Source organism: Pinus tabuliformis, chromosome 4_2 (assembly GCF_031772625.1).
Source record: "Pinus tabuliformis cultivar Carrire ecotype Pingquan chromosome 4_2, CPIR1, whole genome shotgun sequence".
Taxonomy (NCBI): Eukaryota; Viridiplantae; Streptophyta; class Pinopsida; order Pinales; family Pinaceae; genus Pinus; species Pinus tabuliformis.
Window position 1 is genome coordinate 441,188,955 of NC_142304.1, and position 13,613 is coordinate 441,202,567.

Below are 13,613 nucleotides of genomic sequence, written 5' to 3' on the forward strand. Positions count from 1 at the left end.
TAGAGCTTATCTCTTAATATGGGGTGGTGATCAGTTGTTAAATGCCCAGAAGCGTGAAGCAAAAGATCAAGAAGTAAGCTGCCGGACATTTCATGCATCCCTCTATCTCCATTTATCTTAGCGTCAGCGAAATGGTATTGGGCATTGCTGGTTTAGGTAGATCCTTCCGGATCTTGCTAGATCGAGGGCAGATCTATCTTCTGGTTGATCAGATCTGATGGGATGTGTCTCCATCCATGGATAAAATTCTGATCCGGCTCAAGAGCAATCAATCCTTGCCCATGAATGGGTCTGTCTGTTTTTGAATGATGGTTGTTTCGGATCAGCATTTGTCTGGCGTATTCTGCATGGTTGCCTTTGTTTCTATTGTCTGGGGAGTGAAATCCTTGTCTAGGGCTGCCATAACTTCCCCGACTGCCAAGCAGATAAGCTACTTCAGCGTAAGAAGGTATTCCGACAACCCACGCCCTCAGATCTCTCGCTCCTGGATTACGCAACAGTGATGTCCTGCCTCTCGGCATTGGGCTTTTCCTGAGCAGCATAGGGCTACGCCTCCTGAGCCTGTGTCTGCGAGAAGCAAAAGATGAGCTGAGGGGCCTTGACCAAGCACGTGGGCATGAGCATGAACCTGAAGCGGATGATAATCCTAGATGTGGGGGGCCTGGCTTTGAACCTTATGGCTTGTCCGCCACGACCTGCCAGATCTCGCCATGCCTCTACTGCTGGTGAAGAATTGTAAACCCTCAGAGTGCATGTTTCCTCCAACCTGCTACCTCTGAACTCTTATTATTATTACTATTACTGTGCATATGAATTCAAAATTATATAATTGATTAGAGTTTCAAATTTAATTTAATAATTCATTGGTAAAGGAAATAATTTATCATGGAGTGCCATGATGACAAAAAAGGGATTCATGCATCATTTAAAAAATGTTATTAGCCTTCCCTCTATGTTCATTATTCAACCTATAATCAATGTGTTTGAATTATAAAAATCAATCTAAAAATCTATTGTTACATTACCATGCTACTAGAATCCCTTCAATTTCTTGCATTTTTCATTGTTATTGATGTGCATTTTGGATTAAGGGAAACTTTAAAGAAATAAATTTTAGTTAGCATAGCATTTTAGATAAATATATTAGTTTGATAATATATATATATATATATATATATATATATATATATATATATATATATATATATATATATATATATATTAATCATTGTAATTTTTAGTGAATATCATCAATCTAAGCACATATTATATATAAATGGTTGAAATATTAAAAAAAAAATGACATTTAGAAAAGTTATATTTCAAAATAAATTGTCAAAAAGTAACTCGTTTGTAAAAATTTTCCACTAAAAAATACACTATATTAGACATTAAATTATCTTATGAACATACTTCAGAAATTTTAAAATGCAATGGAAAATGCTCTTCTCTATGACATTAAATGACACAGTCCAATAGCACTAAATTCACCATGTGTGGAGATAGTGCAACCCATCCTTAGAATTAACAACCTAAAGTACACCAACTTTTCATTAGTGAATTTATACTTCTTCTCATTAATTCACAATTAATTCTTGCTCAATATTTCAAGCACCAACCTCATATGTTCAAAGATCCTCCTCTCATGTCCTACTAAAAATTATTACGTCAACTAAGTGAAAAACCACAAAATTACAATAACAAGTCACAATACATATGTCATCAACACATGAATGTCCATAGCACCTTCATTCAAAATGACATATCCAACCACTTATATAATATATCATTGTTCTTGAATCTAATCTTCAACTCAATACCATATCCAATCTAGAATGTAATCTTCCACTCAATACCGTATCCAATCTAGATCTAACAATCTTTCCTTAAATCTATCTTTATTGAAGTATCTAGGGCTACTAATATTTCTATCAAATGGTTCATAATTACCAACGAGAACCTATTATTGAAAATAATCATGTTCAAAAGTTTAGAGTTTGTAGACAACAACCATGATCCTTCATTATTTAATGTGATAAATGCTAAAATCATGCTTGAGTTCATGCTCTCTCGATTATATCAATTTGAGGTCAACCCTCGTACATGACTTTTCAACTTGATAGTTTCCATCAAACTTGTTATGCTTATTGCTTGATACAATAATGTTACACCTTAAGAATCAATTCAACCAAATATACTCACTTTCTTTCTTTTTAGTGGCAATACTTTGCTAATAAAAGTGCAATATATGTCTTATATGTTTCCACCAATTTCTTCACTCTCTCATGGATTTTTATCTTGTTGCACCTTGTTAATTATCTCATCTTACATGTCCATTTTCCTTAGCATATGATGAAACACTTATTTTTCTTCACCTCACTTGAGAATTTCTTCACCAAAAACTACAATACTTCTTCAGGTTCCTCATCTTTAATTGGGAGTAATTGAAATTTTCTCCCATCTTTAGTGACAACATTCACAGTTACTTCTTGCTCAATGTTTCAAACATCAACCTCATATGTTAAATATTCTCCTTTCATGTCTTATTGAAAATTTATGTTAACTAAGTAAAAAACCAAAATGTTACAATATAATGTCATAACAAATATGTCATCAACCATATGAATGTCCTAGCACTTTAGTCATTCAAAATGACATAGCCAACGACTCATATAATATATCATTGTTCTTGAATGCAATATTCTACTCAATACCATACCCAATTAGATCTAGTGATCTCTCCTTAAATCTATCTTTATTGAAGCATCTAGGGCCACGAAATATTTCTATGAAATGGTCCATCATTAGCAATGAAAAACCTATACTTGATTATGATCTCATTCAATAAATTGGAGTTTGAATACAACCACCATGATCCTTCATTCATTAATGTGATCAATGCTAAAATCATGCATAAGTTCATGCCCTCTGGGATTATACCACTTTGACATTGACTTGCCTACATAACTCTTCAACTTGGTGTTTTCCTTCCAATTTGATATGGTTATTGCTTGATACAATAGTGTTACACCAAGAACCAAGTCAATCAAATGTACTTTCTTTGTTTTTGGTGGTAATACATCTAGCTAATACATGTGCACTATATATGTCATTATATGTTTCAACCAACTTCTTCACTTTTTCTTGGATTTTCATCTTGTTGCTCTTTGTTAATTATCTCATGTTACTTGTCCATCATCCTTAACATATGATGGAACACTTATTTTTTCAATCCATTTGAGATTTTCTTCACCAACAACTACAAGGCTTCTTTAGGTTCCTCATCTTTATTGGGAGTAAATGAACTTTTCTTCCATCCCTATTGACTACATATGCCTTCTTCTTCCTATTATAAATTATTCTCTTATTAAATTAAGATGGTGTTCCCAAAAACTAATGACAAACATATATGAGAATAGCATCATATAGAACTTTATCATAATACTCTCATATTTATAATGCTATTTGATGTACCATGCTAAACTCACTTTGAACAACCATATGACTTTAAAAAGTCATTTGAATTTAAATTGTTGTGACATGTTTAAGTTATTCATATGAAATTTTAGATTAATCTTCCTTAACTAAAAAATAAATGAAATCTACAACCTATTAAGAGAAAAAAGTGTACTATTTATATATAATGCTAATACAACACTTAACATGAGCTAGTTTAATATAATATTTTTAAAAAATCTACAAAATAACAATTCAATATAAATAAGATATATACCTAACTTAATTATAAATCAAAATATAACATAAAATAAAATCACTATTATATAAAAAATAATTTAAATAAAAAATATCCCATTTAATTTAACCCATAAACACCTGTAAATCTATCTAAATGTTTCATAATAATTTATACTTCATTTTCTTTTATTCTCCCGAAATACTTTTCAGATACCTAATAAATTTGCAGCAACTCCTATTTTGTAAACCATAGCAATATTAATGTGGTCTGACATGGGGCCGATATAAGACTATACAACACGCTGCGCGGTGATGAGAGAGACCGTGTTAATATTGCTATGGTCTACAAAATAGGAGTCGCCATAAATTTGCTATGCAATAACCTTCATAACCTTCAGTTGATTACTGGTTCTCCTAACTAAATGTTATTTATATAATCCTCTCTACCGGTTCTCCTGATTAAATGTTATTTATATAATCCTCTCTCCTATGCTCATAAAAAAAAGTTGACTAAATTAAGTGGATAAATCTCCCCAGGAATCATTAGAGTTCAATTGGTTTTACGCTACTCACCACAAGATATCAATATGAGGTTATGATTTGACCACGAGCTAGACATATAATGTTCACATGTCTGTGTTTGACCATGGTTCAGTACAAATAGGTACAATCATGCACAAATTAAAACGTATACACAGAGGTATGTGGTTAGAATGACGCTACATCCCACAAAAACCCTCCGCGCCTTTAATGGATTCCCCTCCACAATAAGATAAAGTATCTCGAACGCAATTGAGATTTGACTGGGAGAGCAGCGGACACGTCATCTCACACTCCAATCCACGTTTGCTCACTTTTCTCCACATAAACCAGCTTTCCCTTCCGCTAGGGTTTCTGATATCGTTCTCTATCTGACCACACATTCCTTCATTATCGACTAAAAAACAAAGTCCCGGATACGAAAATATTATTTTATATATGTTCGATGCGCTCCAGCTATTTTAGTTGAGTCGAGGACAGCGCATGGTTGAAATATGTTGAGGCACAGGAGCAGCAGAGCGGTAAAGCTGGCATTGTACATGAGAAGATTCACTGGCAGACGAATCCTGAGATCTGTATCCAATTGCTCACGATTGAAGATCATGATCAAGTGCCGAAAAAGATCAGAAGCCTGCAAAGAGATTGAGAATTTCAAGAAGAAGAACACGAGCACGAATCGAACTCGGGACGTTGTTGTTCCATTAATTGATTGCTCGTCATCAAATGGCGTTGCAGAAATGACTGAGAAAATCGATGATCAGAAAGAAATTGTAGCAGCGCGTGATGAACGGTCGACTAGCAACAGCGGCGCACGAGAAAGATTACAGAACTACCGCTTGCAGGTGGCAGGGAATGTGTGGATACCTGATACATGGGGCTACGAGGATCGCTTGAAAGACTGGGCAGATCCCAAAGTTTTCGATCTTCATCCCAATGGCCTCGTCATGCAATCTGCTCGAACTGCTCTCATTGAGGAGGACTGTGGGAGGGACGGACCAGCAGCCGCAATATTGCCCGCCTGAAATAGGTTAGGATTAATGCGTCTTACTGGTCCCCATTAACTCTCAACGCATAATTTCATACCTCTTGTTTTCACATGCAAAAGTACGCATAATTTCAGTAATATATATATATATTACGGATTCATTGTTTTCCACTCCGACTTCAATTGAAGAAGAATGGTTGATTAATACAGCGACTATCTTATTTTATACATCATATTGTTATACTTCCAATTTCTGTTTGCCCAGCAGACCATTTACAGGCTTAGTTGATGAAGTGAATGTCGTGGAATTAATCAAGCCCCAATAAGCACTTGTTAAGACTTTTGAAACTAAGGAACGAATCACATTAAGATCTCTTTCCCCGTCCACAAATCCACTGTATTTGAATTATAAATCTTATTCTTTACATAATACTTATTTCATTGTTTATAAGATTTTTGAAATTAAGGAAGGAATTACATTTATAAGATTTTTTTTTTTTCACAAATCTAACTACTGCATTTGAATTATAATTTTTATTGTTTACATAATATTTATTTCATTGTTTAAGAGTAAGATTTTTTGCAAATCTATTCCAAACACCAAAACTTCAGAGATCTGAAGATTTAAACACTGGTAAAATATTAGGTATTCTAATTGAACTTATCTCACCCTCCTTATATATATATATGACTTAATAATTTTTGAAAAATATAATTATATTACCTTAAAACTTGGATAACCCTATGTTAATAGCTATCAAAATAATTATTTTCTATTTATAACTATGAAAATTTGTAACTCATTATATGAGTAGTAGAAATGAAACTGAAAAACTATTACTAAATCCTTAGTTTCATGATTGTACACTATTAAAATTATATTAGACATGATTGTATACTATTATTAGACTATTCTAAAATTATTAAATATAAATTATTTATTATCTTCCATCTTTTAAAAAATAAAAATTCAATTCAGATAAAATTCGGTGGTCCATTGCAGATTCCCTGAATATTTGGAAATCCGAAAGACATGGGCTGTCAAAAATTGACCTCACCCATCTCCTCTGATTCCCAAATATTTAAAGAATCTACACTCGAGATAACTTAGCTTTTGTCCTTTTATATAAGATTACTGTGATACGATTGTTTCACTTAAAATATATGAAACACTATCTAGACTGATACTGGACAGATTGGTATCGATGTCAGTTGTACAGCTTAATGTGGAGATTTCAGGCCACTTATTACAAAGGAAAGGTGTGTGGACAAACTCTAGATGTCATAAAGATGAGAGGATAGTAAATATCTAGGCTCCACACAATTTGTATGCTTCTAGGAAGATGTTAGTGACTTATTACAGACGAAAGGTGTGCATCGTTTGCGTTATAATTTGGAAGCAGGGTATACATCAATAATAATGTACATATTCATCGTAAATTGAAAGTCACTTTTTACAGATAAAGTGGTATGAGGACAATTTAGATGTCTGGGAGAGCAAAGAAAAGTGATGAAGTTGCAGATAAAAGGTCTGATATAGACCATTCAGATGCCCAGTTCCACATAACGTGGATGTATAAAGATTCCACTACAGTATTGTACGTATCAAAATAAATATAATATAGTTGTGTAACTTAAAATGTAATAAAATATTAATAAATAAATTTTAATATTATTTAAATTTTAATAAAATAACATTAATATTTGAAAAAGATATTTTTATTTTTATCTTATTTTATTATTACCATAATTAAAAAAATAAAATATTATTTAAAAATTTATATTTCATAATATGCATGATATTCCCCGGATGCGGGTGGCACTATGGCTTTAAATGTTCATCATGCAGAACAGTAAATTCTAGTACTACCAGCTACAGAGCAGCGTGGCTTCCCAAGACTTCACCTCGCGCAAGAGGGATGGAGTTATTAAGGCTGGATTTGGTAGGATATCTGCGTTTATGGAGTGCGATGTTCAACGCAACATTATGGCTGTTATAATCATGTCGATCCTATATGTTTTCCTCACATCTTGCGGGACCTAGTTAGCTGTGGTATATGGTGACGGGCTGATTCTTGCACACAGAGGCAAGCTCTTCTTGACTTCAGCATTGGAAGTATTGTGTCTCCGTCTTGGGCTTTCTCTGTGCATTCAATTCGGTATCTGTGTCATTTCTACCATCCCTCTATTGTTGTCTCTGGTCTCTCTACGCCCTACCCTTCGTCTTTCATAATGGTTCGACATGGTAAAAGGAGTCGCTCCGGGGGCGTCGTGGTAGTGGCATACACTCAACCGTCGGTCACTTTGTGGAACCTGAGCAGTCGCCTATTAATCTTCCCCCCTCTCATGAGGTTGTGCCACCTTTGAGCTCTGGGCGCAAGCCAATTCCTAATAGCGCTTTCCAAACCACGCATTTTAAATTTCAAAGCAATTTGAATAGGCCTATGATTACTACTCACATTACTATAATCCTTTTGGAAGAAGAAAATCAAATCTCCCCTCTGGCATGCATCGCTCCTGATCCTTCCCAAAGCAGTGAGCATTCCATGGATAAAGATAGCCCGAAGAATTGGAAGAGTGATAAGTTTGGTCAGGAGGAAATTCCTAAAAGTATTCCGCCCCTTGAAGACATAAGCCCAGTTGATGAGGAAGGGACTCTTGGCGCCACAAGTCACTCCATGGCGATCCCTATCAGCGAAATGGATGGCAATGAGAGTCTGAGGATCGGTAGTGCGTGTTTGGTTGAGGAGAAGACTCTTGGTAAGGTTAAGGAAGTTTAGCGCCACCTGGGACCGCTTCTTTCCTTTTTGTTTTTTGCTACTGCTCAGATGACCACCTACAGGCATCTTCGCTCACAATCAAGGTTCAGCATTTATGGCCTGTTGTTTTGGCATCCCTTCGGGGAAATGGTGGTTCACTTACTGGCTGGTTTGCAATGAATTTAAGCTTTTGTTGCCAATGTCTCTATCTCCGCTATACAAGTCATCCTCTGGGTTTTATATCTGTTTTCTAGCTATATGTAACTGGTCTCCCCAGCTTCTTTTTGTAAGGGGGCAGTTCTGCTGTGTTGAGTGCCCTCAAGCTCTGATCTTTGAGGCCTCAACTATTTAGTATTTGCAGAGAAAAAAAATAAATATGCATGATATCACTTTTAATCCTAATATATTTGAAGTATTTATCTTTTTCACAAGTGTAGAGCTTTTGCCTGAGTGTAATCTAAAACAATTAACATTCGTGTTCATGTGATATAGTGGTTGAGCTTAGATCTTAGCCATGTCAATGGTATCGATTAGTGACAATTTCAAAACTTTATTTTTTATTTTCAAATAGATAAGGTTGATTTTAAGTAATACTTTCAAAATTTTATTATTTATTTATTTATTTTATATGGATAAGATTGATTTGATATTTTAATATAATATTGATGATTATTAAATAAAAATATTAATTTTAGTTTATTAATTTTAAAGAAATAGTGATACCTAAAATTATTTTTTTTAACCTTTTGTTTTTATAATGAAAAAGATTAAAGATTTTTTTTCTAAATTTCACAATTTTTGATAAATTAGAAATATGAAAATTGATACTATTATACAAATTTTGAAATTGAAATAAAAACAATTCCTTTCTAATATCATAAATATGATAATTTCTTTTATCCCACAATTTTCAAGATTTATTTTATATTCACTTTTCACTCTAAAATTAGTGAAGTTAGTTCATATTTTATGAATTTTGATTTTGCTGTATATAACCTTTTGCTTTTGCTTTTATAATGAAAAAGATTAAAGATTTTTTCTCTAAATTTCACAATTTTTGATAAATTAGAAATATGAAAATTGATACTATTATACAAATTTTGAAATTGAAAGAAAAACAATTACTTTTTCATATCATAAATATGATAATTTCTTTTATCCCACAATTTTCAAGATTTATTTAATATTCACTTTTCACTCTAAAATTAGTGGAGTTAGTTCATATTTTATGAATGTTGATTTTATTATATATATATATATGATGGGGTGAATAGCCTCTATTTATCTACTACTTTAATTTTCTCTTATTCTTTATTCACAACGATTTCTTTTTAGATTTAAATATGAGAGTACTTTTTATTGTATTTATATTATGTAAAGTACACTCTCTTCTAATTGTCATTATCTTATGTCATCTCGTCTTAAATTGCAAGTGATTTGAGCACAATTTAAAGCAATGCTTCCAATTTTTTTATTTTTCATATTAATTATCTTATGCGGGCACCTTATATATATAATCATAACCATATTTTGAATGGTATCAAATCAACTTCTAAGAGAAGATTTGGATAGAGTACATTAAGCTAATTTAAAATTTAAAATTATAAAACATTTATAGTTTTGATCCATTTTTCTTTAAAATTACTTAGAAATGTTTATATTCCAAATTTCTATTACAAGTAAAACCTTTTTCAACTTTATTTTGATGAATATTTATAATTCATTTGTTTAAGTTGTAATTTTGTCTATCTTTTGAACTCTTTTAAAATATGAAACTCTTTTTACAACAATTTTTTTAAGACATTTTTGTAAATTTATTATATGGGTAAAAAAAAAGTCATAATTTAGATTTCAATTGTTTACTAAAGAATTGTTGATAAAATAGTAAAAAATAAAATTATGAATGAAAATTATATTTTAAAATGAGTGTTTTATATAAGAAATATATTAGCACAACCATATTAGTAAATATGATTGATAAACTTGATAGACACCACATTTATTATTATTTATTTATTAATATTAACATTATTAAATTTATTATTATTTATAAATTATATATTATTATTATTTAACCTATTAAAAGATATACTAATAATTAGTAATCTTAATCTTAATATTATTTTTCATATTAATGTTAATATTAATAAAATATTAAGATAAATAATTAATAATTATAATATTAATAATCCTTCACTAAGCATATTATACCTAAGTGATTAATAAACCCAAGGGACTAATAAACGCAAGGGGTTAATACTAAAAATCCAAGGGATTATAAACCCAAGGGTTTAATATTATAAACAAAAGGTATATAAACCTATAAAATTATAAACCCTAAAATAAACATGGTTAACCATCATTGACCATGGTTAATTTTCATATTGACACAATCTTTGTCAGAAAATGACGTTGGATCATGGTTTACCATGATTGATTTTCATATTGAGACAATATTGAGACATAAACCCTAAGATTAATAAACCCAAGGGATTACAAACTCAAGAGATTAATATTAAACCCTAAGATTAATATTGTAAACCATAGGATTAATATTAAACCCTAGGATATAAACCCTATGAATAATATTAGAAACTTTAGGATAAATATTATAAACCCAAGGGATTAATACACCCATTGGGTTAATATTAAAAACCCGAGGGATTATAAACCCAAGGGAATAACATTATACCCTAAGAAACCTAAGGGATTAATAAACTTATGGGATTAATATTAAAAACCCAAGGTATTCATAAACCCAAGGTATTAATATTAAACCCTAAGATTAATAATATAAAACCTAATACCACAAATTATAAACTCAATCTTAAACTTTAATATATAAACTAAATATAAAAATACCCTAATATTATAAACCTTGTATTAAACCCAAGTTTTGTGATGTAACAATGTGACATTGAATAACTTACAATGTAATGTACTATTGCAACATTGATTGTTACACTCATTTTCACATTGAGACAATGCTTGTCACAATGTGATGTTGGATACATTTTTGTACCATTCCAATGTCACAATATTAAACTCTTGATTTTATAAACCTAAGGGAATAATATTAAATCCAAGGGATTAATATTATAAACCCAAGGGATATAAACACTAACATAAATCTTGTGAATCCTAAAATAAACATTGAACACTAAGATTAATATCATGAACCTTATGATTAATATTAAAGGCCAAAGTGATTATAAACCTAAGGGAATAACATTCAACTTTAGGATGACTATTAAAACCTAGGAATATGAACTCTAAAATTAATAAACACAAGGGATTAATATTATAAACCCTAGGCTTAATATTAAACCCTTGGAATATAAATCCCATGATTAATATTATAAACCCAAGGAATTTATATTATAAACCCAATGGGTATAAAGCCAAGTGATTTATATTAAACCCTAGGATTACTATTATAAACCCTATCAATAATATTATACCCTAGGAATATGAACCCTTAGATTAATAAACCCAAGGGATGATATTATAAACCCAAGGCACTAATAAACACAAGGGATTATTACTAAAACCCAAAGGATTAATATTGTAAATGTAGAAATTTTGAATAATATAACACTTATTCACAGAGATTATCCCGATTATACACTATTGCGGAATGCATGCATAATACATAACCTCCTCTATGTTGATCATCAATTTTGCGGAATTAAAAACAATAAAGCATCAATCGCATGCACACATTAACACAGTATGTAATGGGGAAAGCATACAGCTGAAAACCCCGAACTATCTGTATATTATAATAATAGAGAACGTGTAACAATACATAGTACAATACTCCTCACAAGTACTCAGTACTATCTCCACCTGCTACACACAAACTAGTTTAGATCTGAATCAAGTCACAGGTTCAAATCTCCTCCACTGTTTGCCTACCTCTACTGCGCAATCCAATGCAAGAATAGGAATGATCCAAGCTCGTTTTCCTTGGCTTATACTGCGGAATCCTCATTGGCAATCTCCATTAATGCATGTGCAAATCTCATGCACAGCTATAGTCACAACTGATAGCAGTCTCACTCTTTCACCCACCTCTAACACTTGTCTCCACTAAACTGTCCATGCACTGAGTTAACTGATGTATTCTTTAGTTGCTTTATGAGTTAATAAATAGTGAATTAATTAATAATTAATTCACATCACTCATCACTAGTGTATTCTGTAGTTAGACTAAATATAACTAGTTCAACTAAGTCAAATTGAACACAACTCCATCAACTCCTCAATCAACTCCACCAAACTAAACCACTTGAGTTCTAACTGAAGTCCATCACGCAATAGCTCAACTAACCCATAAGAAAAACGTATTTCCTTCTGGCAGCTGCATGTGCCACATCTGTAGCTCGAACTGAAGTGCTCCAAGAGGATAAGATAATGTTTATAGTCCAAATATTATTAAGAGCTAATAATATTTGACTGTTCTATTTTTAGCCTAGTAGTCTAAAAATAGACTCCGCCCATATGTCTAAAAATAGAAGTCCATCTATTTTTACCAACATGACCAATCATCCACAAATAGCATCCTGCAACTCATAGACCATGATCCATATGTCTAAAAATAGACTTTGCGCCAAAAATAGCATGTGGACCCACTTAGTGAAGGCGACTTCTTTTCACTAAGCTCCATCATCTTGTTGCATTTTCAACACTCCCTCTCAACAAGATATGGATTATCTGCAACCCCTATCCTGCAACTCTGGAATGTTCTGCATGCAACACATTTGCCCGGTCCACTTGCTCCAACAACACTTGGAATAAAAACACTCCCAACTGACCACTCCGTTGGGCTAGGAACATACTCTGATGCTAAAGCTCTACCTGCTACTGACAAGTGCTCCCTCTCTGACATCTGCGCTACTGCAACATCTCCATGCATCTCGCACCATTGCACACTTCTTTGTGCCACCTAGCACTGTGCAAAACACTTGTGCCTCTCGCATTGCTGCAGCCTACTAGCTATGCGCTGTCATGGGATTCCCTACACTATCACTCTCTCTACCACTCCATCCGCATCTGTCTCTACCCAATCAGTCAGTTCCTGATACTCCACATCGGGGCTCCTGTAGCAAGGTCTCATCCAAGAGGTTGGGTACCTCAAGGATCCTGCCCCTCCTCCTTGGGATGGTCACTTTATATCGCCCCACCTCCTACCTGGAGGTATGGCTGCATGTGATCCCTCAGCCCACCTGGCTCGAAGTTTCCCCCTACTGGAGGTCTCTGCATGAGTAGATGTCTCTACTCGATCTCCTCTCAGTTTCCCTTGTTGTGGCTACTCCACAACCTCCTGAAGCTGCTGCACCAATCGTGGCTCCTCCACAATCGTCTGAGACTTCTTCTGGCTCTGCATGTTGAGAGGTAATATACGCTCCCTCTCAACCACCAAGTCTCCATCAGTTGCCTCGCTGCTCAAGGCTTTGCATGCATCTTGAACCTCAAGAGCATACAGGTTCTTGACCCGTGAACCAATCTGCTTCACCTGTCTAGTGATGATGTGTCTAAGGAAAACCTTTCCCTTACTGAAGACTACATCATAGCCTCCGTCTTCCACCATCGCAATGGACACCAAGTTTCTCTTCAGTCATGGTACATAC

General features: G+C 33.1%; 1 protein-coding gene across 1 annotated transcript; it reads left to right on the forward strand.

Moving 5' to 3' along the window:
- Positions 1-4,668: 4,668 nt before the first annotated feature.
- LOC149169857 (uncharacterized) lies at positions 4,669-5,449 on the forward strand. Its single transcript, XM_089427182.1, has one exon. It carries the CDS (start codon positions 4,731-4,733, stop codon positions 5,256-5,258), a length of 528 nt encoding a protein of 175 aa, XP_089283308.1. The 5' UTR covers positions 4,669-4,730; the 3' UTR covers positions 5,259-5,449.
- The last annotated feature ends 8,164 nt before the right edge of the window (positions 5,450-13,613 follow it).